Source organism: Numenius arquata, chromosome 2 (assembly GCF_964106895.1).
Source record: "Numenius arquata chromosome 2, bNumArq3.hap1.1, whole genome shotgun sequence".
Lineage (NCBI taxonomy): Eukaryota > Metazoa > Chordata > Aves > Charadriiformes > Scolopacidae > Numenius > Numenius arquata.
In genome coordinates this window covers 132,846,446-132,871,700 of record NC_133577.1, presented here as the reverse complement: position 1 = coordinate 132,871,700, position 25,255 = coordinate 132,846,446, and the positions used below count along the sequence as shown (strand labels likewise).

Below are 25,255 nucleotides of genomic sequence, written 5' to 3'. Positions count from 1 at the left end.
AAGAATGTGAGAAGACTCGCGAGCACAGGCAGCGTTTTTCTCAACCCTCCCACCACTGGGAAGAGACATTGGAAAAAACGTGTGCCCGAGACATCGATACCTGCTCCAGGACTGGTACCTCCACCAGAACTTTGGTTTTTATAACCGTGGGAGAGATTGGAGCATTGGACACTCATCAGTGGCATGAAGTTTAACGAGTCCAAATACCTGGGAGGCAGTAACACCAGGCACAAGTATGGACTGGGAGAGGAGCGGCTGGAGAGCAGCCCTGCAGAGAGGGACCTGGGGGTTGGCAGAGCTCAGCAGTGTTCCCTGGCACCAAAGGGGGCAAACACCATCCTGGGGGGCATCAAACACAGCACGACCAGGCACTGGAACAGCCTGCCCAGGGAGGTGGTGGAGTCGCCATCCCTGGAGGTATTTAAGAAACGTGTAGACATGGCACTTCAGGGCATGCTCTAGTGCCCGAGATTGTTGGTTTGTGTCTGTTTGTGGGTTTTTGTTTTGTTTTGGTGGTTTTTTGTTTTTTTTTTTTTTTGTTTGTGTTTTTTTTGTGTATGGTTGGACTCGATCTCAAAGGTCCCTTCCAACCATGATGATTCTGTGACCGGCCGGTCCAGAGAGTGGATGGTCCTGCTGTGCTCAGCACGGGGGCGGCCTCACCTGGAGCTCTATGTGCAGCTCTGGGACCCACCATTGGAGAAGGACGTGAAGGTCCTGGAATGGTCCAGAGGAGGGCAACCAGGCTGGTGAAGGGCTGGAAGGGATGTCCTCTGGGGAGCAGCTGGGGGCTCTGGGTTGGTCTGGTTTGGAGAGGAGGTGGCTGAGGAGCCACCTCATGGCTCTGCAGCTTCCTGAGGAAGGACGTGGAGAGGGAGGTGCTGAGCTCTTCTGCCTGGGATCCAGGGACAGGACACCTGGGAACGGCTCAAAGCTGCACCAGGGGAGGGCAGACTGGACACGAGGAAGCTTTTCTCTACCAAGAGTGTGGTCAAATCCTGGCACAGGCTTCCTGGAGAGGTGGTCAATGCTCCAAGACTGTCAGTGTTTAGGAGGCGTTTGGACAATCCCCTTAATAACATGCTTTAAGTTCTGGTCAGCCCTGAATTGGTCAGGCTGTTGGACAGGATGATCGTTGTAGGGCCCTTCCAACTGAAATGTTCTACCCTGTTCTATTCCAAGTCCTGTGCATCTTGCCGTTGTGTCAAATAGAAATGGCCACTCTCGGAGCTTTTCTTGCTTCACTTGACTTATTCAGAAAGGAAGTTATTTTGGTTTGAGACGTTTATCTAGTGTCAAACTATTGTGATTCATGCTACTAATTCCAACGTTGTGCACTTCCCACCAGTAAGCCATGTACCAAAGAGTTTGATTTGTAATTGCTTAGGACTCTTTAACTACATGCTTTCCGTCTTCATAGTTCAAGCTGTTTACTTGGTTGTTGGGGTTTTTTTTGGTCTTGAAAGAGCTTTCATGTATGTGTGTGTGTGTGATTGTGTGTGTTTATATATATTTTTAATTGTGCTGTAGAGTACTGAGCCAAATTTCATAAGTTCTGTAAGCAGTAGCTTCCTTTGGATCTCATTGAATTGTCAAGCCCAGGGGCTTCAACCTTTTGATTTTTTTGTACTTTTATGGCAGAATGATTTTTTGGAAGAGATAGAAATGGAGATCATGATCTCGTTTGTGCACTAAGAAATGTAATTGTGCCCCATCAAGGGCTACGCATAGAGTCAGCAATTTGTGCCCTGGGTGTGCGCCTTGTCAGCGCCCCAGAGTAGAGGTGGTGTGCAGGGACCGGCAGCATGCATGGGAACAAGTGCAGCGCCCTGCTCGGCTTCTGGTGCTCGCCACTCGAGCAGCTGGGGGCTGGGACGCAGGAAGTGGAGATCGCTGAAGCTAAAACAGGAACTTGGAGCCCACAGCGGCCCGAAAGCCGTCACCAGCATCAGGTGCCTGAGCGAGAGCAGCACGGTTTGCCAGCAGGAGCTGGGGAGGCTTTTAAGGTAAGAAAGCTGAGTGGGCTTTGGGAGTGGAAAGTGAGAAACGACAACAAAATGTAGGGGTTTGGTGAGCAGAGAGGACTCTTTCCTGACCCGGCATGTGCGGGTTGATAGCGCTCAGCATTCGCTTCTCCGGGTGCTCCTTTGGTCACGGCTGTTGCTTTTGTGTTTGAGGCTCTGAGGAACCACGTTTCCAAATCTGCCGGGGTGACTGTGCTGCCTGTAGCAGCCCCATATTTGTGCTGTAGCGGATGCTTTCAAGGGGGATAGACTAAAGGGTTGAGCTGCTCCTCTGGCTGATATCCCTCATTGTAAAAGGCGTCTGGAGCCTTGTGGTGTCATTGCAGTCTGTGGTTTGTTGTGGTTCCCATGATGGGTGGCGGGTGGCTTCAGAGAGCAGGTGGTCAAGAGCCATTTGTAGCAGGATTTAAAACGCTGCACCACCTGCATTTGAGCCAGCTTCAAACCAGCTCCCTGTTGAACAGCCCTGTGCTAACCAGTTATTGCTGCTGTTTCATCGTTAACAAAAATGAGCCACAAACTTTAAACTTCTTTTCTAATAAATGAGGGAGGGGATACAGAGATGAAAGGTATTGTTCGGTTGTGCCACGTTGTCCACATGAGCCTTCCTGTCTCCCCAGCTTCTATTTGCAATTAGCTATATTCAGGTTTTCATAAGATTACTGTCAGTGCATGCAAGCACAGCGGAGGATGTCACAGACCTGCTGTGCGCTGTGTTCTGGAGTAAAACATTAGTTATTAATCTTTTTTCCCTTCCCTGTGGCAACCAGGGGAAGGCCTAAAGCCAGATCTTCACAGTGAATCTGCCTCGGGTCACATCCTCTCCTTAGCTAACGATCTGGCTTTTGTTTAACAACAGAAAGTCTCATCCCTGCTGTGCTCTTTTAGTTTTTGTTGTCTTTACGGTGATGAGTCTCTAGATAATTGGTAAGCGCAGCTTGAAACTGGACTGATGGGTGCACTGTACTGAACTGGAAGGTTACTCACGCAACATCTTTTTGTGTTGTACAGTTAATTACTTGTTCAGCATGAATGCTTTGCTTGCACAGAAAGCAGCCGTCCCGGGTGCTGGGACCAGTTTGTGGGTTACTGTGTGGGTTGTGGGACAGAGGGGTCAGTGCTGTTGGGAAGGACACGATAAAAGCGTGGTGTTAAACGAGGATCCATCAGAGCGCAGTTCCCGTCCCTCCTGCTGGTCTGTCCACAGGGTTATGTGATGTTTAAGTGATGTGAAACGGGGCTCAGCAGCCCGGTCTTTGCAGCACATTCAGTTCAGTCTTTCTGCCCCTTTTTTCCCCTCAAAAGCTGCTTTGGCGACAGTAAGAACAATTTGGGAGCCCTTGCCCCCATGGGCAGCGATAGGCAGTGGGATGTGAGATCCTGCTGGGTGATCGCTCTGTGGCGTAGGGGCAGGCAAACCGTGCCATCTTCCTTCTGCCTCTCCTTTTGTGGAAACTGTGTTGCTTGGGAGGGGCTTTTTCATCATCTTTTTTTCACGGTCACCTTGAAAATGAAATGCGGGAGTTCTAGGTTTCACATTACTTTTCTTTAACTTCCCCATCCTGGGCCTGTCACTTCCTCAGGCCCGAACGAGCCGCAGCCTCCGCCTTTTCAGCCCTGCACACTTTGCCATTTTAGCCCCATTTCCTGATTTTGCCGTGTGACAGACACAAAGACCACACGTCTCCCTGCACCAGCACTGCCAGAGCAGCACACGGCCTTTCCCTCAACCTTCCCCAGCGCACCGGGCAGCGGCTGAAAGGTTGGGAAACAGGAGACTCGAGAAGTCCCCCCTCGGGTAAATAAGCGTTTCTCCATGGTGGCAGAGCAAGCCACGGCTCTGGTGCTGTGCTGCGACTGTGACTGAAGAAGGGAGGTTAAACCAGTGAACAGTCTCCCACAGCACAGAAAATTATTGTATGTTGGAAAAGCAGAATCTGGAAGTCGGATGTGAGCACTAATTTGCATGAAAATAAAGTGTGCATATTTGTCACCGAAATCAGGAATAAAACTCCTGAACACTTGATCTGTATTAAAGAGCAGGCATTACTTTATTCGGGGACATGGGGGATCTCTCCACCCAACGTGTCCACCCATCGGAACTCCCCGCGTGACTTTTACACACATTTTACAACATCATTACGATATTAGAACCTCCCACCTATATTTGATTGGTCAGTAATTTACATACGATTACAGCATCAAGTTCCAGCTCCCACGCATGCTCAAGGGAAGGGTCTTCACCCGGGCAAGGGTCGTCTTGGCCTGTGGGCGTGATGGTTAATGTTATAATGAAGGTAGTTCAGCTTAGGACACTCAGAATTTTCACTTTCCTGCCAGGTTGGCTAAACTTCTCAGAACGTGTAGATTAGCACCATCCTCAAGGTCCTTATGCTCGATGTACTTCCTCGAGAATGATACAAAACTTGCCTCCCTTGATTAGGAGCTCCTTTTGTTAGCTCATGCTTGATAAATTCAAGGATAGAATCCTCGCTATTGGTGAGAATCCACATAAAGCCTTTCAGCACCAGTCACTGATAACATTTCAGGGATGTGCTCTGGTAGCATTTTCCCTGTGGAGTCAGTGTGCATGAAGACTGGGGTCTACACTGAAAACCCCTGTGTGCGTTGCTGAAAGAGGTGCTGGGCTCAAGAGCAGCTATTTTGGGGTGCCAATTTGGAGGGGCAGAGAGCTGAGCAGGGAGGTGGCCTAACAGGGTCCCCTGCAGCCATGCCCGCTGTGGTTTGACACGCCATGGCGGGGGGCCAGCGGTGCCCTCGTGCTGGGCTCTGGGTGATGCCGTGTCCTCCTTGTGCAGATGTGGAAAGCTGTCGTGGGACACGACGTGTCGGTGAAGGTTGAGGCTCAGGGAGATGACTGGGACACGGACCCTGATTTTGTGGTGAGTGTCTGCTGTCGTTATCCATAACGTTATCCATGGTGGTGTGGAGGGCTCGCTGGCCCTGGGCATGTGCTGGTCCCCTGGGCTGGCGCTCAGCACTGCCGGCTGTGCAGGATCAGCCAAGCCCCACCAGCCCCTGTCAGGTCACGTCACGTCTCTGACCCATTTCTGACCCATATCTGCGTTTGGTCTCCAGAACTTCCTGCATCAGTCTACCCCACATCTGACTACAAGTTATATCACTTAGTATAGACTATTTAGTTTCTTTTAAACCTGCTCCCTGGTAACTTCACCGAGACCTCCCCACAACTTATGTTACAAGAAATAGCAAAGATTTACAATTTCTCTTTCCCACTGTAATTGTACGGGATTCCAGCATTGCACTCAATTTGTCTTTTTTCCAGATGGAAGAATCCTACTCTATTTGTGGTCCCCTTGTGCAGAGGCAGCTCTGTGCCTCTAAATACCCTTGTTTTCTATCTAGTCAATTCTCTAGGTGAGATGATGAGAGAATAGAAGGGCTCAGCCTGTGGGAACCCCATGCATCCATACAGTACCAGGATTTTAATTTTGATTCTCTGTTCCTTTCCTAGTATGTCGCTCACACTTTGGCATTTTGGCCAACTCTGTATTTGTTACTCTTCTATATAATTGCACGATTCCATATTTTGTATTCCTCCTGGAATGGTAAATATTTTTGAACCATCACTGTGCAGATATAACTAGGATTTTTTTTTTCCATATCCTTTACTTTTGTACTTAATAACACTAACCTTTACAATTTTATCACCCGCTGATTTGGTGTCACCAGATTTTTCTGCACTGCTTTGTCTCCTGTATTTGGTTAACCTAAACAGTTCTTTACTATCTCAAGACATTGATATCTTTTTCTTCATCCCTTTTCTAAACCTCTTCAGAGCACACAGCACAGCAGAAGCCCTGCTCCTCCTGGCGCTGAGGAGCTCCAGCCACGATTTACAGCCTCGGTCTGCTGAGATTTTGCTTTGCTTTCCTTTCCAAGAGAGTTTCTTGATGGACGGTCTTTTCTGTTACACAAGAGTCCTATGTTTTTGTGGTTCAGATTTGCATAGTTATTTCCAGTAAGAAATTCTAGTTTGGGACAGAAAAGCCAAGTCTCCTGTTCCAAGCTCCAAATTATCTTCCAAAAAAAAAAAAAAAAATCTATACTGTCAAAATGATTTCTTTTTACTGAATGTCTTCAATTTGTGGAAGCATTTAAATTAAGTGTGAAGAGAACAAGACTTTGTATTAATTTTTTAATTTGTATATTGTATATATGTATTTTTATCTTTACCTTATATTAGGAAAGAGTTTATTGATGCTTGAATTCAGGCCTTCCAAAAAGACAGCACGTGCTGTAATCACAGAGCCAACGCTTCGTGTTCTCCCGGGATTTTCCTTAAACAATCCGTTTCCACAGCATCTTCGTGCGCTGGCTCCTGCCCGAGGCAGAGGGTCGGGGCTCCCCGCAGCCCCAGCCCCGCCGGCCCCGGGCTCCCGCCCCTGCCTGCGTCGGTGGCGGGTGGGGATGGGGATCCGGGACCCCCGGCCGCCCCCTCCCTTCCCGTCCGGGCCCGGTCGCCCGGGGCCAGCCCGGTGGTGCCGCGCCGCGCTGGGCGGGGCGGGGGGCCCGGGCCCGGCGGCGGCTGACGGCCGCGGTTCGCCCCGCAGAACGACATCTCCGAGAAGGAGCAGCGCTGGGGAGCCAAGACCATCGCGGGCTCCGGCCGCGCCGAGCACATCGAGTGAGTGGGGCCGGCGGGGCGCGGGGTGCAGCGGCCGGGACCCGCCGGGGTTGCGGGTGTCCGGGGCCCGGGGTGCGGTCGGGCCGTCGCCGTGGCCGCCTCCCGCGAGAGGAAGCGGCGGCACCGGCCGAAACCGGCCAAATAAGGGCTTGTGCGCGGCGGGGGCGGGGCGGGCCGCGGGGGAGCGCTCCCGGGTGCACCCCCGGCGCCGGGGCAGCGGGGTGGCCGGGGAGCGGAGGGGGATTGCCTGGGGCCGCTCCCCGCCCGTCCGGGCCCCGCCGCCGGCCACCGGGCCCCGCGTCTTAGGCTTTGCCCTTGCGCCGGGGGCGGAATTCGCTGCGGTGCTGCCAGGCGTGGGCTTCCAGGTGCCTCCGGCCAGCGGCCGTCCTCGTCGGCAGCCCTGTTGCCCTGCCCAGAGCCGTCCCTGCCCGGCAGCGGGGCTGGTGCAGCTCGGGGAAAGGGTAGCCCTGAATGGCTCCTGCTGGAGAGAGGGGTTAGCCCTGAATGAGGGCTGCGGGGTGGGGACTGGATGCACCTGGATGTCTACGGCTCGGGGCCCTTCGCCAGCCCCCAGGGTGGCATCTCCCTGTCACAGTTGTGGTGGTCACACGTGTGTGGGCCGGAGGGGCCCGCGGTGGGTACAGCTGGCAGCGTGTTTATGTCCCGCTCTGTGTTGGGCTCTCGGCGGCACGGGGATGCTCCATTGGGCTGTGTGGGCCTGCACAGTCACACAATGACCTGCCCCGACTCTGTCTCACCAGCATCCACCAGCTGAGGAACAAGGTGTCAGAGGAACATGAGGTCATCAAGAAGAAGGAGCTGGAGACTGGCCCCAAAGCCTCCTATGGCTACGGGGGGAAATTTGGAACAGAGAGGGACCGAATGGATAAGGTAACGGTTGTAGAGGGCTTCCTTGGGCCCCAGTGGAAAAGTCTTTTCCTCCTAAAGAGAAGAGCATCCCTGTTTCCTGGCCTGACCCTGAAGGCAGAGAACAGAGAGCTGGCATGGCTGTGCAGATTCACACGTGTTTAGCTACATCCTGTCTCCAGGATCTGTTTGAACCTATTTGTATAATTTGTCTCTACAACTTCCTTGCAACACTCCCCTTAGCTGTGAAGAAGGGCTGTCTGTGGCTTCTTTCAAACCTACTGCATAACAATTAAATTAGGTGCCTCCCTGCTGCCCTTGGAGAACTAATGAATAATAGTTCCTTCCTCACAGTCTGCATTACAGATTTCTGACAGATCTCCCCAGGATGAAGCCCTAGTTCATGTTCTCTGTTCTCATGTCAAATTTGTTTTATGTTTTCTGATAATCATTATCAAGCTCCTTCCCGTACCTTTCAGCATTAATATTTCTTTTTTTTTTCAGAAGTGAGATGATGAGGTTGCAGTAGTATTCAGTCTGTGGGTCACTGTGGGTGTGCACGGTACCAGCATGGCAGGGTGGAAACCAGACATTTCCAGGAGGTCGAGATGGAGCAGCTGGGCTCAGAGCCTTCTGCCGGAGCAGAGCAAGGGTGCTCTTGTTGAGCAGCTCCTCGGCCTTCATCCAGTCTCACCAGGATGCATCCATCCTCTTGCCTTTCTCCCGAGGAGTGAGAGGAGTTCCTGGCCACACCACCTCCTGCAGGGAGCGGCAGGCCCCTGCCCCGGCCCATGGTGGCCGTAAGGGGTGACATCAGCCAGTTCTGCTGACCCTCCCTCTGACACAGAGAACAGGGAGCGAGTGCCAGACCTGCTGCCGTGGGGTTTCAGTTGTGCTTGCCCAAACGCACTTTTCTCCTCGGTTTCCCCACATGATTATCCCCCACTCCACTGGCGTTTGGGAGCAGCGGGTATTGAGCATCCCACGGTTTGTGTGATGAGCTGGCAGTGGGGGCAGGCTTTATGGGATGGTTGCCCGTGGAGCTGCGTCACAGGTCCCAGGTCAGGGCCAGTATGGCAAAGGCTGTGCAGAAGCCATTGCCACCATCAGCATGGTCAGCTTGGACCTGTCACCTGGTGGCCACCAGTGCCTCAGTGGCGGGGCAGAACTGTGGTGTGATGGCTGTGCGTGTCCACCCTGCCGGTCTGACGGCAGGTGCTCATGTCACACTGTCTCTCTCCTCAGTGCGCAGTGGGCCATGAGTACGTCGCTGATGTCGGGAAGCACTCCTCGCAGACAGACGCCGCCCAGGGCTTTGGGGGCAAGTATGGAGTCCAGCGGGACCGCGCTGACAAGGTGTGTGGGACAGGCTCAGCGCTGCCCTTAAAACGCTGGGCTACGCTGAGGATTGTGGTTGCCGTTTTCCAAGTGCAGGGTTAGACATGCCAGCCACCAGATCTCCACTGAAGCAGGACCTCACCTCCTTTGTGCAGGAAAATGGCTGGTGACAAGTTGCCGGGCACTTGTGAAGATTAACTCTGGTGTGCATTAACATGCTTGCACTCTCCTATCCAGAAAGCACCCTGTTTGTCTTGGGGGCCGTAATGTTTTGCATCTCCAAGCCCCCAAGCTGTGCCATGCACAGTGGCAGGAGTGGATGGGGACAGCAGGGCGCACACCCCGGTGTCAGATGCTGCCCAGCTGCCTCTCTTGCTGACGGGGTGTGTGGTCAGGATAGTGGCCCTCTTGCCGGGAGTGTAGGGGCTCCTGTGAGAGCCCATTCCTGAGCCCATGGCGAGCAGGGTTGGCCTGCGCCAGCTGAGGAGTGTCCTGGTGCCTGGTGTTCAGCACAAGACAGGGAGCAGGGTCCCAGCCCTGGAGGAGGGAGGGTGAGGCCCAGCTTGGTCCTAAGGATGACTGACACTCCCCCCCTTCTCGTTCCAGTCAGCACTGGGCTTTGAATACAAGGGTGAGGTGGAGAAACACTCGTCCCAGAAAGGCAAGTCCATGGGCACCTGTGGCCCCTTGACATGTTGCCCAGCTTCTCCTCTGCTCCCAATGTCCTGTGCTGTCTGCTGTGGCACAGTCCCCTTGGCTATCTCCCTCCTGTCACTTGTTTCTCATTCCTGTTCCGAGTCAGGCGCCCTCATGGCTCCACTCCCTGCTGTTCTGTTGCCACCCTTCTGCTGTACATCCCACTTGTCTCTGCGTCTCGCTTTGACGGAAACCACGTCATGGCTGAGCAGAGAGGACACCCCCACATGCACCCCTGATGGATGGTGCCCCCTTTCCTCTGAAAGTCCTTCCAGTCAACTGCTCCCGAGGGAGTCCAGGCACTGGGGGACATGAGAAGTGATTTCTGGAAAACCAGCATGTAGGAAAAGGCACAGCAATGGATATGGAAACAAAAGCCTGTGCAGCACCCAAACTTCTGCAGTATTCTGGAAATGATTCAGCCAAACCTTCACATGTACATACAAACAGCTGTATTCATAAAAACATTGCAAGAACTGAAACTAAAGAAACTTTAAACATTCTGCAACCAAGAGAAGATGAGAGGGCAAGGTCTGTTACTGTTTCAGATAAATGCGAGGAATACTGCATTACCAGGAAAATAAGATCTGAATAATGTCTATTTCAGAGGAAACTATAAAAGAAGGAAGATGTTTTTGAGGCATTCTTGGTTGATCTTAAATTCGCATACAGTTGTGCAGTTAAAAATCACATGCAGTTGTGCAACATTAACATATTCCTGTATAAGAGATCATATACTAGATTTGAACATACAGAAATTCATTGGGCTGTGAAAAACCACAGAAATCAGCCAGGAAAAAATGAAAATGTTAGAAATAAGGTAAGGTGTTTGGATTGTTTTTCATAAAAATGTGTCCATATGGGAAACTCCAGCATCAGGGTAACAGTCATAAAATCTATATTTGCTGAAAACAGCATCCTACAAGGTCCATTTCATAATGGCCTAATGTGTAAATAATAGTTTAATTGGGATAAGTTTAAGAAATTTCTAGGAATTAGTGATTCATCCTTAATTGACTGAGCTTCTGTGAAACAGAGCCGTTCTTGAATACAAAAAATTTTCATGCGTATTTCTCTCAATCTCAGTCTTCATGGGCTGATAAGGTTGAATTTGCTGGGGAAGCCCGTACTCATTCCCATGAAATGCAGACCGGTAAGAATAGGGTCGGGGAACAGACACCTGACTGTGATTTACTCCTGAAGGGCAGGATTTGGAAACAGAGCTGGCAGAGCAGGTCTCTGAAAGGAAGGTGTCTCTACCCAGCCAGCAGCTCGGATAAAGGCTGAAATTTCTTAGTACATCAGCCAGTAATAACCAGGTAGTCCCTACAGAATAACTGAGTGCAGTTGAAGTAGTTAATAGTAGTTATTACTCGTTTAGACAATGGGAAAAGGGGAGGTGTAAGGAAGATGTGCTGTGCCTCTGTCACATAATGGTTGAGTGACAGTCTGGGGGCAGAGCTGGAGCCTGTCTCCAGAAACGTGGGGTTCAGCCTTTGCTGCAGCCTCCAGAGTCAGGGGTTTCCTTGTAGACTCTGAGATTCCATTACAGAAAATTCAAGCTGTACAACAAGAGTTTGCCAAACTTCTGTACTTTCAAGGGCTCAGTACACTCATTCACAGACCTTTTCAGAGGCTGGCAGAGCATGGGTTGAAATCTTTACCCTGGGGAGGCGCGAGTCATCATCTTCATTGATGATCTAGACAAGGGGATTGAATGCACCCTCAGTAAGTTTGCAGATGACACCAAACTAGGTGGGAGTGTTGATCTGCTTGAGGGTCGGGAGGCTTTACAGAGGGATCTGGACAGGTTGGATCAATGGGCCAAGGCCAATGGGATGAGGTTTAATAAGGCCAAGTGCCGGGTCCTGCATTTTGGTCACAACAACCCCAAGCAACGCTACAGGCTTGGGGCTGAGTGGCTGGAGCTGCCCGGCAGAAAAGGACCTGGGAGTGTTAGTGGACAGCCGGCTAAACATGAGCCAGCAGTGTGCCCAGGTGGCCAAGAAGGCCAACGGCATCCTGGCCTGTGTCAGGAATAGCGTGGCCAGCAGGAGCAGGGAAGTCATCGTGCCTCTGTACTGGGCACTGGTGAGGCCTCACCTCGAGTACTGTGTTCAGTTTTGGGCCCCTCGCTACAGGAAAGACATTGAAGTGCTGGAGCGTGTCCAGAGGAGAGCCACCAAGCTGGTGAGGGGTCTGGAGAACAAGTCCTATGAGGAGAGGCTGAGGGAACTGGGCATGTTTAGTTTGGAAAAGAGGAGGCTGAGGGGGGACCTCATTGCCCTCTACAACTCCCTGAAAGGAAACTGTAGAGAGGCGGGGGTTGGCCTCTTCTCCCAAGGGAATAATGACAGGACCAGAGGAAATGGTATGAAGCTGCGGCAGGGGAGGTTTAAATTGGATATTAGGAAGAATTACTTTACTGAAAGAGTGGTCAAGCACTGGAACGGCCTGCCCAGGGAGGTGGTGGAGTCACCATCCCTGGAGGTATTTAAGAAACGTGTAGACATGGCTCTTTAGGGCATGCTCTAGTGCCCAGGATTGTTGGTTTGTGGTGGGGTGTTGTGTGTGAGATTATGGGTGTGGGGTTTAGTTGGTGGGTGCTTTTTTTTTTTTTTTTTTTTTTTCTTTCTGGTGTAGGGTTTTTTTTTTTTGTTGTTGTTGGGGTTTTTGTTTTGTTTTGTTTTTGTGTGGGTTTGTGTGTGTGTTTTTTTTCTTTTTTTTAATGTGGTTGGACTCGATGATCTCAAAGGTCCCTTCCAACCACTAAGATTCTGTGATTCTGTGAGTGGGTGGATGCCCAGGCCCTCGGTGCCCAGGTCTTGGCTTTGTGCCTGTGGGTGGCTGAGCTCCCACTGCCTCCCTGGCTGCCCTTGGCACGTCACTTTTCTTCCTTGCCCACTCCTGCTGCCTGTGGCCCTCAGACCCTCTTGCTGCCATGACCCACGCTTGCCCTGTGCACATCCTCATCCTCAGTGGCCCTCATGGTGCTCCTTGCCATCCATTCTGTCCCCTCCAAACCCCTTGTGTTTTCTAGTGTTTTCCATCGTCCCTGATGCTCCCCCCCAGGACTGCTCCCCATCCTTACCCCCTCCCCTCACCAGCCTCATGCTGGGGGCAGCATTTCACTCCATGTTACCTCCTCAGATTACTCCAAGGGCTTTGGTGGCCGTTACGGCGTGGAGAGGGACAAGGTGGACAAAGCAGCAGTGGGATTCGACTACAAGAGCCAGGCGGAGAAGCACGACTCTCAGAAAGGTGAGCTCAGGGAGCCCAGCACAGTGGGCAGCGTTGGGACCGGAGCTTGGGACTATGTCCCCTGGGACTGGGGGGCACCATGCTTGGGTTTTGCAACATGCCGCATGAATGATGGAGAAGCTGCGGGGAGCGGTCGGGTGCCCACCTCTTGCAGCAAGGGAATGGGACAGATGAGAAAAGCCATTGCACGGTGCGTGACTGCTGGAAAAAGTTCAGGGTAAACAAAGAGGAGCGGCAGATTTCTATGGACATGGGGATCTCCTGAGCAGTTTGTCACCAAAGGAAGGGTGCAGGGGAAGCCTGGACAGGCGCTAATAGCAGGTGACATGTCTCAGGGAGGAGACTGGTGCTGCAGCCACCAGTGGGAAAATCTGGCCTTGCTATGTGTCTTCCTCTGAGTCCTGGGCAGGGAAAACCATTGGCCCTGTGAGAACAGCCTGAGCTCACAGTGCTGCCACTTTGCTCTTTCCCTCCCTTGTCTGTTCTTTTCTGTGATATGGCTGAAGACTATTCTGTGGGCTTTGGTGGGAAGTTTGGCGTCCAGAGGGATCGTCAGGACAAGAGTGCCCTTGGCTGGGACCATCAGGAGGATGTGCAGCCCCATGCATCCCAGACAGGTAGGACAATGCTGCCAGAGAGGTGGCAGCACAGTTTCTTTGGGGCACACACAGACCTAGAGCTGGTGGTTCGTACTTGACAGAGATCCAGCTGCTGAAAACCAAATGTGTGCAGCGTGATGTGGGGCAGCTGGGACACTGTGAACCCCCAAAGCGTGAGGGTAAACTCTGCCAGAGTAGGTGCATGCTTGGATCCGTGGGGGACGTTGAATGGAAGTCCCTCAGTCAGGCTTCCCAGGCTCTGCTGTACTTTCTCTGTGGGGTACATTCCCCATAATTCAAGAAGTGAACATGTGGGAATGAGGCAAAGCAGGTTCCAGCAATCGCTCGACTAAATGTTTAACTTCAGCAAACAGGCCACTTTGCACTCAAATGGCACCAGTGCCTTGGAAGCAGATTTGCCAGAACACAGCACCGAACCCCTGTGCGCTTCGCTGAAAGGAATGAAGGATTAGTCTTAAAAGCTCCTGTGCAGAGCATTTTCCATATGTTATCTCTATCTAGTTCCATATGTGATAAGATGCAGACAAAGCTAACTCATTTTACTGGTCACAGCATACTGAAGTCAGAGGTACGAACAGAATATAAAATATAAAACATCCTCATTTTTTCCATACAGACTATGCCAAGGGATTTGGAGGCCGTTACGGGGTCCAGAAGGACAGAGTAGATAAGGTAAGACCACATGCTGCTGCAATTGCCTCCTGCTCATCACTGCTCTCTGCACTGGTGCAAGAGAGGAGACGTCCCCAATGGAGACGAGGTCCCACAGCTCTGTGCACAGCTATTGCGAGGGTGGGAGAACCGGCCGAATGTGAATACCAGAAGGTGCAGAGGAACACAGCCTGGGGAGACCGTAATGCGAGGAAGAAAAAGGTTTTTCTGTTCACAGCTGCTTTTGAATCATTCCACTCCCAGACTGAACAGTCATACTCCTTCTTTCTCTTGGGGTGGGATTTAATAGCACAGCCAGGGAAGAACATTCTAAGGGCATCAGACTGTGTGCCCTCCTGGGTATCTAGTACCACTGAGATACTGGGAGTGTCCTGTCTGGCTGGTTTCCATCACTCCTGCAGACCTCATGTGTACCAACACAGGGATGGCTCCTTGGAGACGAAATTTTGTGAGTGCAGCCTCATGAGAACTCTGAGAGTCCAGGGGAGATTGCACTGTGCAGGAACTGCCTCTCACACAGGAGAGGTGCTGGATCAGACTGAAGGCCCATCTGGTGTCATGTCCCCTGCACTGACTGGTGGGTGATGGTTGTGCAGAGAGCAGTAGACGTACAGAGTATTTCTTGCATTTACTACCTCCTGCGTGAAGGTGGTATTGCTGTAGCTGCTGTTCCTTAAGGCATGAGGTTTGTTAGGAGCTCTCACACCCACATATAAACAAGGCTTCCCAAAGGTGGCTTGAATCTTTGGTCCCTCAGGTAGCCATCCTGCAGACTTCCCCGTATGAGTGACTGGCCCTTAGCTCCTGGTGACTCCCCTTTAACTATGGTGGAATCTGGCCATTCCTCATGGCACTGTCTGTAACCCATCAGCTTCTCCGTTATTTGTTACCTTCTGCAGGTTTTTCTGTCCTGTCCGGGAGTTTCTTGTGGTCTGGTCAGTTAGCTAAATCTCAGGGCAGGGCCTAATCATGTGCCTGCAAACCTCAACATCACCCAGCAGTGATGGGATTGGGAGCAATCCCAAGAGAAGGGGGCATCCAGTTTGCTGGTTCCAGTTTTCTGTCTGGGCTGAAACCAGACGAAGGCTCGTCTACAGTCAACATGGCATTTGGATTGACATGGTGCTTCGGCAGGCCACCCTGCAAGCTTCTTCAGGAAAAGGGTTCTTGCCAGTGCATGATGATCTGCGTGGATGGGGATAACTGAAAAGAGATTCCTGGATGGTGATGGGGCTTTGGGGCATTTGCAAGAGGAAGGGAGGGTACCTTCCCTGAACCACGCTTTTTCTGTTGTTGGGCATGGTACTGTTGTGCCTGGTACAGCACTGACATTGCCATACTCGGGAGCGGGAGGAGGCAGATGAGGACCTTTCTGCAGGGCCCTGAGCCAAGGAAGGACATAAACACATAACAACAGAGCATGTTCCTTTCCATGCGGCATGTGTAGGCCGGGCCAGTAGCAGGGTGGGAATGGTGTCCTGCTCACGGAAGAGATCAGTGTGGTCTGTGAATTTAACAGCAGCACATGGAGGTGCATTGTCAAAGGGCAAGGCATCATGAATGTGGGGGAAAAAACCAGGGAAAATCAGATGAGCAGTTGTGCAGAAGTCTGCACCGTGGGTCATTTGAGGAGCAGGATGCAGAAGGGATAAGCAGTTCTTGATCAGCTCGAAGTGGAACATGAATTTGTGCATTTTGAGAATATTGAAGCATAATCAAAGATGGTAAAAATAAGGATATTTGAGCAAGTACCTAAGTTCTGGATTGCCTGGTTTTTGGGCACTGGAGTAGTGCTGAATTCATTGCTCCAGAGCAGAGCGTGGTATACCACCAGGCAATCTTAACTCCCCTTTGACAAAGGTTTGAACACTACATGTAGGATTCAGCTCTCACACTAAGACTCCTAAGTTTAAGTGCTGCCATATAAACATGTCCAGGTCTCTGCTGTGGTAGTGGTAGTGTCCAGTGGTCTCTGCTGTGTAGACCCAGTTCTGAGCCTGCGGTGCTGTTTGCCTGCTCAGGTGTTTTCTTTAGGGAGAGCAGAGCTGCCCTCTGAGCTCCACTGTGTAGGAACTTGGTCACCCAGCCCGTTGGTGACACCTGTGGATAGAACCCTAAATCGTCCTGTGTTAGTCTCAAAGCTGGGTCCTACCTGCAGTTTCCTTTTTGTGTGAAATAGTTTTCTCATGAAAGTAGATTAACCCTCTCTATCTCACCTTCTTTTTGCTGCAAACGCCCCATCGATGCTGTTACCACTTTAGGCATCTCTTCACACCTCACGAAGCTAGCGATTCTCGGATGTTCACATGTGTTTTCACTTTGGTGTTCTCCAGCCTGTGCTACTACGTACATGTACCGCAGGCAGCAACCCGCTGAAGGGATGCCTTTTTTCTTGGTTAGGCAGCTGCAGCTCTGCTTCCAACAGGGAAGTGCTTCCATGCCTCACCGCGCCGGGAGCGCAGGGGACGGATGCGTTGGGTCCTTCAGGAAGGGGTAGATGCCAGACATCCACCCAGCTCTTTGCCATGTTACCAGCAAGTGCTTCTGCCTTGAGTGCCCAGCCTTGCTGTCCCACGCAGCAGTTGTCTTTCCGCTCTGCAGCCTCCTCTGCTTGGCTTCACGCAGCCTTTTTGGCCCTCCGAGCCCACCCCTCTGATGGGAGCAGCCCTGGCCTTTGGCTGGAGGATGGTGGGCACTGCCACAGTGCGGAGAGGTGTCAGGAGAGCACGGCCACAGCCAGCAGCCTCCACAGGCCTCAGGTGATGGTACAGATGAGGACAGACAGACACAGCTGGGAACAAAGCTTGCAAGTCACTGGTGGCCAAACCCAGCAGGGGATCCCGGCACTGGCCTTGCCTGATGAGCTGGGCACCTCATTCCCTTCCTCTTGCAGAGCGCTGCTGGCTTCAGTGAGATGGCAGCTCCCACCCCCTCCTATGAGAAAACGAGGCCAGTGGAGGCAGGTGAGACAAGGGGATACCGGCCCTGGGCTGGGTGGGAAGCTGTGGGCCTCGTGGTCCTGCTGTGGCAGCACATGGGCGGGCATGTCCTGTGGTGGGATGTGGATCTCACCTGCGTTGAGGGGCAGGAAAAGGTGGCTGAACTGGAAGTTTCTCTGGGAGAGAAAGAGGTCTGGGTCTCTCCTGGATGCCTGAGGTGATGGAAGGGAGCCATTGTGCAAGCTTGGTCGGCTGTCTTCTCCACAGGAGCTTCCAGTGGCACCAGCAGCCTGCGGTCACGATTTGAGAACATGGCTAAGTCAGCGGAGGAGGAGAGCAGAAGGCAGGCCGAGGAGGAGCGGGTGAGGCGGCAGGCCCGGGAGTGCCAGGCGGCGCGGCGGAAGGTGAGCCATGGCCGTCTCGCCATATCCTCCGAGGCTTGCAAAGCAGGCTTTTCCTCAGGGTCATGCAGCTCTGTGCGTCTACCTGATCTCTTTACAGTAATCTCTTGCCTAAACTGCTTCCCTGCAGCTGCTGGGGGCTGCCATTGAACTTTGCGGCTGTCACTGGATTTTCCCTTTTGGCACACAGACCAGGAGGTGCCTGCAGCCAGCCATGATCCCCTGTGCTTTGCCCTAGGCTCCTTCTTGCCTCTACTGCCTGGCCAACACAGTGCCATCCCACCTACCCAGTGTCACCAACACAGCAGTCTACATTCAGGCTTTTCCAGCTGGAGATTGCACCCAAACCCTCATGTTTACTCCTCCTACATTGTGCTGTTTCTGCATTCAACATGCAGATAAGGTTTCACCAACAAAGCACTCCCTGATACACACCCTCTGTGAGGCTACTTTCTGCAGACCCCATGGTTGTTACAGGACTGCTGGTGTCCCATCCCTAGGGCAGGGGCAGGTTTATGGGAGCTGATCCCAGCCGGAGGAAAACTGAGAGTTGCTCTGTGAGCTGGAACAGAGCTCAACTGGAGGAAAATTTTCGGAGTTGCTGTGTTGGGAATGGGAATGGGCATTGCTCATTCAAGGGGATTGAGGGGATTTAATGACTTTTCTCCAGCAGGAAATCCCACAGAGGGAGAAGGACCAGACAGAGGCAACCTCTGCAGCCCTGCCGGCCGGGGTGCCTGGGGGCGCTGACCGAGAGTGGGCTGTGTCACAAGGAGTGCAGGTACCATGGTGGGCTGGGAACAGCCAGGAAGGGGCGCAGGCGGAGGGGATCGCACCCGAGAGGGGTTTGTGCTTTGCAGGCAGAGCTGCAGGGAGAAGTGGGGTGCAGCCACAGCATGGGAGAGGGGTTGGAAGGAGTGAGGGGGGAAACATTGGGATGGTGATGAGGCATGGCTACACAGCACCTTACGCCATGGGATGGACTCTTAGAGTGGGTCAGTGCAGCGAGATGGAGCTAAGCATGTGACAAAGGTTCAAATACGTGAGCCATGAGGGTCTTCACAGCAGTCCCAGGTGCCAGTTCAGCACAGACCTCGTGGCTGAGCTGTTTCCCCCTTGTGTGGAGGGTGGTGCTCCATTTGTGTTGTGGTAGCTCAAAAGGCACCTGCAGTGGAGCAGGCTCCCTTGGGTTGGTGCTGTGTGGTCGTGGGAGAGCTGTCTACAGCTTTCCCAGGTGACTTTCCTGCAACTTCCTCACTTCACAGCAGGTGGCAAAAAGGGAGGATGAGCAAGCACCACCCACTTTGCCACCAAGGCCAGCAGATCTGGGCGAAGAGCTGTGCAAGATCCCCAGCCAGGATCAGCCCATCTACAGTGAAACTTTGGATGTCGGTGGAGACTATGAGGAGCTGCCAGAGCCCTCTGACTACTGTGACGGTACCAGTGGAGGTGCTGACTATGAGGAGCTGCCAGCACCCTTGGGAAAACCAGATGCCATCTATGACCATGGCGAAGATGGAGATGATGACTATGAGAACATCCTTCCTGAGGAGCCCAGCCAGAGCCAGCCCCACTTGGGTGAGTACTGGTGGAAGAGTCTGTGTCTTGGGGAGCTTGTATCTGTCCGCTCACCTCACTGGATGTATAGGATGGACTCAAGAGGGAATTTGTATCCTGAAACCTGCTCTGGTCAGACTAACAGCCCTGATGATGGAGACTTGGTTGTCTCCCACTGCCTTGCTTGGCTCCAAGGTGTGAGATCAGCTGCTTGGGATGCTGGCCCACCAGCAAATATCTCTGCTGGAGCAGGACTTGGGCAGGAGGACCAGAGAGCTGCCCTGGGCTCTGGAGAAGCTGGAGCTGAACAGATGCTCTTGGTGCACTCTATCTTGGCAAGCGGCTGCACTGAGGCCTGGAGGTACCCTCTTAATTCGGCCTGTTGCTTAAATGGCTGGTGCTCATGAGACCTGACCTGGTGGTGTCTCCTGGGGTGGGCAGTGCAGGGTGGTCTTCCTCCAAGCACATAAGCGAACTGCATGGGCTGCTGTTGCTGTTTCTGCCACAGCTTCGCTGATACTGGAGATGATAAGTGGAGAGGCTGGAGTTATAGAATCATAGAATCATCTAGGTTGGAAGGGACCTTCAAGATCATCTAGTCCAACCATCAGTCTAACTCTGATAAAAAAAAACCCAACCACCATTAAACGGTGTCCCCCAGCACCATGTCAACCTGTCTTTTGAACAGCTCCAGGGATAGTGCCTCAACCACTTCCCTGGGCAGTCTATTCCAATGCTTGATAACCCTTTCAGTGTAAAAATTCTTCCTAATATCCAACCTGAACCTCCCCTGGCTCAACTTGAGACCCTTTCCTCTAGTCCTGTCACCTGTGACTTGGGAGAAGAGACCTACCCCCGCCTCTCTACACCCTCCTTTCAGGTAGTTGTAGAGAGCAATAAGGTCCCCCCTCAGCCTCCTTTTCTCCAGGCTGAACAACCCCAGCTCCCTCAGCCTCTCCTCATAAGACTTGTGCTCCAGACCCCTCACCAGCTTCGTTGCCCTTCTCTGGACCCACTCCAGCACCTCAATATCTTTTTTGTGGTAAGGGGCCCAAAACTGGACACAGTACTCAAGATGGGGCCTCACCAGTGCCCAGTACTGGGGGACGATCACCTCTCGAGTCCTACTCACGACACTGTTCCTGACACAGGCCAGGACGCTGGTGGCCTTCTTGGCCACCTGGGCACACTGCTGGCTCATGTTCAGCCAACAGTCGACCAACACCCCCTCAGATCCTTTTCTGCCAGGCAGCTTTCCAGCCACTCTTCCCTAAGCCTGTAGCGCTGCATGGGGTTGTTGTGACCAAAGTGCAGGACCTGCACTTGGCCTTACTGAACCTCAGTAGGTTCAGTAGGCTGGAGTTAAGTCCAGCCTTTTTCTTGGGAGAGGAACATAAAGCGCCAGAACCTTGCCTCTCTCCTTGCAGAAGGGGAGATAAGTCATACCTTGCTTTTAGCCATGGCACAGCTCTCCCTGTTGGTAGGGTTTGGATGTGGATCACCCCAAGGCTGGCACCTGGGTGGAGGGTGGCACTGACCAGATCCATATGGCTGCTTTCAGCCTCTTCCTCATCTGCCTGTCTTGTCTTCTGCAGGGGAAACGGCCAATGTTTATGAGGTGGAGCACACTGGAACCTGTGCAGTGGCTCTCTATGATTACCAAGGAGGTGGGTCTGCCATCCAGGCGGTGGGGAGAGGTGCTGGGAGCTGGCTGGGGCGGTGTGACAGGGAGGGGGGTGGCTTACACCCTCAGTTGGTAGTTTAAATTTCTTCCTCTTGGAAGGCAGAATGAGACCTGGCTTGGGAACACAGAAGCTTCATCTTCTCCTCTGCTTTCTCTGTGCTGTTTGATGGGGGTTGGATGAGATGGCCTCTGAGGGTTCATAGAATCATAGAATCGTCCAGGTTGGAAGAGACCCTTGGGATCATCGAGTCCAACCATCTACCCTACTCTACAAAGTTCTCCCCTATACCATATCCCCCAACACCACATCTAAACGTCTCTTAAACACATCCAGGGATGGTGACTCAACCACCTCCCTGGGCAGCCTATTCCAATGCCCGACCACTCTTTCTGTGAAAAATTCTTTCCTAATGTTCAGTCTAAACCTACCCTGTTGGAGCTTGAAGCCTTTCCCTCTCGTTCTGTCATTAGTTACCTGTGCAAAGAAACCAGCACCAACCTCTCTACAGTGTCCTTTCAAGTAGTTGTAGAGAGTGATGAGGTCTCCCCTCAGCCTCCTCTTCCTCATACTAAACAGTCCCAATCAGAATGTTATTATCAGGGTTATCAGAATGTTCTGTATTCTCCTCCTGGGGTGGGAGCAGGGGTGTAAAAACAGCTCTCTCTGGGGTTATCTTTGCATTGTGACTATCTCTTCTGAACAATTTTTGCAGATGGTGATGATGAGATTTCTTTTGATCCTGATGACACAATCACACACATCGAGATGGTGGATGAAGGCTGGTGGCGGGGGCAGTGCCGGGGCAAAGTGGGCCTCTTTCCAGCAAATTACGTGAAGCTTCTGTAGTGAAACCAGCGTTGTACAAGATGCTTCCTTCCAAACTTTTGCCTGTCTCTGCTTCAGCCTTTTACTTTATTAGCTTAATTTGGCTTGGCCTGGTGAGTCTACATGCAAGAAATACCAAGGAGCAAACTGGCAGTGTCTGAGGGAACATTCTGGCCTGTGCCCAAGAGGACTTTGGTTCCCATCTACTTCCAGATGGGAAAAGTGGGGTGGTTTAAGAGCATATGAGTGCGATATAAGATGTCTATTCTACCTAGGCTGTCCCACACATCAAGCAGCAAGCTTTCAGGAGAAGTGTGTCCATTCCTGTTCCAAACAGAGCAATTCACAGAAAAGAAACACAAATTCTAATCCAGTCCAGGCAGAAGGGACATGAGCTATGGGACCTTTTTAAGTTGTCATGGCCCTGAATCTCATCCTTCTCAGGGGTCAATGAAAAGAGCACAGTGAAGGCCAAACTTGCTTCTGTTCCCCAGAAGGGTTTCCACTTGCACGATGAACCCTGTTTGCAGCATGGGGCTAAGAACACAAACCTGGTCTATCTGGGCAGGTTCCGGGGCTGGGGCCTGGGAACATTGGCTATCACAGTGAATGCTGCTGACTTGTCCTGCGCACAGGCACAAGCTGGGCTGTAATGAGCTGCTCCACTCAGAGCACAGAGAAGTGTGTGCTGGCACAATGCAAATGTAGGATGAACTTGCTAAGGTAGGAGATTACTTGCTTGGTTTTTCACTATGAGTCAAGAACAGTGTTGGGACATGTAATTTCTGGGGTAAACCATGAAAAAGGAAGTGTAAAAATTACATTATTTTCTGAGAAAAATTATTCTGGAAAATCTGTCTTGGAGCAAGAGAAAAATACTAAAAGGCTTCACTTAACAAGTACATTAATCACTGTCTTGGTCCTCATCCAGACAGCCCATCAGAGCAATGTTCTGCTTGGGAAATCCTTTCAATCCAGCAAATCAATCAGAACAAGTGCTGCTTGATACAGGCAGTAGAATGTTTTTAAGAGCACTCCCTTTTTCCTGTTAACTGCTTTGACAGTATAGATAAGTAGGCACATGCAGGTGGGTGAGAAGAATAGTCCCCCAGCTTGTCTCTGGCCAGAGGGCTCTGTTCCATTTTGCAGTCGGTGCCAAAGGCAGGTTCTCTGTCCTGTGTTTGGCTCAGCCTCTTCTCTGCTGTTGGGTTTGAGTCCCTCTGCTGAAGCCAGGGCTCTCCAGCGTGGCAGTGAAATAGTTAACACCTCACAGGCCTTTGCAGGACTCACAAGTTAAGAAATATTTGCAGGTAGTGGTCTCACCAGTTCAATTAACAAAGGAGTGAATTATTTGTTAATGGGTGTGCTGGCTAGAACCTCCTTATCTGAAGAATGCTATCCTTATTTACAACATCCTGCTTATCTGACACAGTTTGATGAAGAATGAGTTGCATGACCTAAAGGTGTATAAACGCAGTAACTGCCCCATTTGGGCACAGTTATCAATGTTATCAATGTTATTGATGACCCAGTTATCACGGGTCATCAATGTCTGTCACTGCTGGGCTGTGCTCTCCCTCAGAGCTGCAGTAATAAACTGCTTCTGTTCTGGCCTAAAACTGCATCCTGGTTATTCTGTGACAGCCCAGGTCCCCTGTGTCTGTTGTAGGCGCTGTTCCTCGCACAGGGAAAAGGGCCCCTGATTCTAACCCTCCTTCATCAAAGATGGGAAAAGGCTGAGCAGGTGGGAAGCAGGACAAGAGGGAATTTTTTTTTTTTACTTTTAATGTAAATTAATGTAAATTTTTCAGTAAAAAAATTAATGTAAATTTTTCAGTAATAATCCAGTGCAAACAGAAGCCCTGCCTTGAACCAGCATATCCCAGGCTAGATGCTCAATGTGCCGCTGTAGGAGTTGATTGTTGTTCCTTTGTGGTGTGCAGGTGCCATTGCAATAGGAATAAATCGGGGGCACGAGGACACATGAGCACACCCCAGTGTGGTGCTGCAGCCAACAGCCAGGGTGCAGGGGGTCCCTCTGTGACACCTTTAGGGTTTGGTGCGGCTCATGGGTGGGTTCTGGACCATCCTGCACTTGAACAAGACTGTTCTACCTCTTGAGTAGTACAGCACCCCTGCTCAGTGTTTGGTACTGAGAAAAATCACAGTCTGGGTCTGTCATTCATGGGAAAGCCACATTGTGATTCAGATTTGAAATTATCAATTTTAATGTAAAATTTCTGGAGGTTTTTGGTTTGAGTTTTTGATTGATTGGTTAGGTTTGGGTGTTTTTATGTGTGGGTTTTTTTTTCTCTGAAATAACTTTCCCAGTATTTTTTTCCTTGTGCAGTTCACCCTTTATTTCCTGATGTTCCTTTCCAAGGGTCTCTTCAGAACGGGCCTCATTGTAGGCAAAGTGTCCTAGTCAGACTCTGAACTAGGTGTGCCTCAGTAATTTTTTACAGTCAAGAAGGGTGTATAGCAAGTAGAGCTGGCTGAGAGGTTTGCGACCTGTTTGGGTAAGAGCAACAGGCCGTCCCAACACATGGGTTACAGACACACTTTTTTTTCCCTGAAGAATACACACCAAGAACTGGCAAACTATTCCCGACAAGCTGTTATGCCTCATGGGCCCGTTTACCCTCCAGTGAGTTTCTTTGGGAACAGACTGGATTTTGCTGGATATCTCTTGGTAACTGAGTTGTGGCCCCTTCCAGCCATCGTGCCCCTCTGTGGCAGAGCTGCCGAAACGCCGCTGTGGCTTCTTTCTCTGCACAGACCCTTCTCTGGTGGCTTCTGCCATGGCATCAGGCACTGCTGGCCCGTGTCTACCTGCCTGCAGGTTTGGCCAGCCATGGGGTTGCCCCAATGCCCATGCAATCACTTGGGCTCGGATGCAGTTGCAGATCCCCTGTGAGGTTAAGCTGAGGCAGTGGCCACGTCACCACCCAGCCTTCGGCCACTATCGCCCACAGCCATGCCACTCAAAACGACCGCATTTTTGCGGTCGTTTATAGCCATATTTTTTTTATGGCTATAAATCAAAGCAAGCGTTTCTGGTGAGGTTGCAAGCAACACCATGTGGGTTCAGTTAAAGTTCACTCGCACAGCTAAGATTTATGTGCACTATGCGCGGCATCTGGAGCAACAGTGTGTGCCAGTAGTGACCTTGAGAGCAGGGGAGGAATGAGAAACTCGAGTTTCACATCCTGAAGCTCATCCTGACAAAAAACAGAACAAAGCCTGGGAACTGAAACTTGTCTTGGTAGCAGAATACCTGTTATTGTGATAAGATCAGTAGAATGTAAAAAATATTTGTAAAAGTCCATGATTGGGCATTACTAGGGGAGTGGGTTTTGTGTCTCAGCGTATATAAATTTCTCTGTGTAGCAATAAAGTAGATTCGCTTACTGCACGATCCGCGAGCCCGTGATTTCCTCATATGCCACAAATGGCACCCGAACAGGATTAAAGACTCAGCACAACGGTGATCAAGGACTGGTGGCGTCCCCCGTGAGCCAAACGGAAGGCGATCACCAAGGAGCTCCTATACTCATCGCTGCACAATATAAGGTTAGCACAGCAAGCAGCCGGGGAAGTTATTATAATGGGGCAGTCTGCGACGAAAATGCAGCAGATACATAAAGAGCTTTTAATGAGAATCGTTAAGGAACAAGGATTAAAGTTACAGCCCCTTAGGC

The 25,255-nt window shown here is 51.4% G+C and overlaps 1 protein-coding gene across 3 annotated transcripts; it reads left to right on the top strand.

Moving 5' to 3' along the window:
- The first annotated feature begins 1,851 nt into the window (after positions 1–1,851).
- Positions 1,852–24,971, top strand: LOC141476552 (hematopoietic lineage cell-specific protein-like). Of its 3 annotated transcripts, none has more exons than XM_074165248.1 (15): positions 1,852–2,006; positions 4,844–4,927; positions 6,620–6,693; positions 7,455–7,584; positions 8,806–8,916; positions 9,505–9,559; positions 12,745–12,855; positions 13,362–13,472; positions 14,092–14,147; positions 17,041–17,110; positions 17,354–17,490; positions 18,158–18,268; positions 18,756–19,065; positions 20,640–20,711; positions 21,442–24,971. In XM_074165248.1, the coding sequence occupies exons 2-15, from the start codon at positions 4,844–4,846 to the stop codon at positions 21,573–21,575; spliced, it is 1,566 nt and encodes a 521-aa protein (XP_074021349.1). In that variant the 5' UTR covers positions 1,852–2,006; the 3' UTR covers positions 21,576–24,971. The 3 variants fall into 3 exon arrangements, with proteins under 3 accessions (XP_074021349.1, XP_074021340.1, XP_074021357.1); XM_074165239.1 differs by having other exon boundaries at positions 1,948–2,006; positions 18,753–19,065; XM_074165256.1 differs by lacking the exon at positions 1,852–2,006 and having other exon boundaries at positions 18,161–18,268; positions 18,753–19,065.
- The last annotated feature ends 284 nt before the right edge of the window (positions 24,972–25,255 follow it).

Excerpts from the sequence above, each read along its gene's own strand:
- LOC141476552 (XM_074165239.1), top strand. The coding sequence starts at position 4,844 with ATGTGGAAAGCTGTCGTGGGACACGACGTGTCGGTGAAGGTTGAGGCT. Across the intron at positions 17,111-17,353 it reads AACGAGGCCAGTGGAGGCAG|GAGCTTCCAGTGGCACCAGC; the intron begins GTGAGACAAGGG and ends TCTTCTCCACAG. Across the intron at positions 20,712-21,441 it reads TCTCTATGATTACCAAGGAG|ATGGTGATGATGAGATTTCT; the intron begins GTGGGTCTGCCA and ends CAATTTTTGCAG.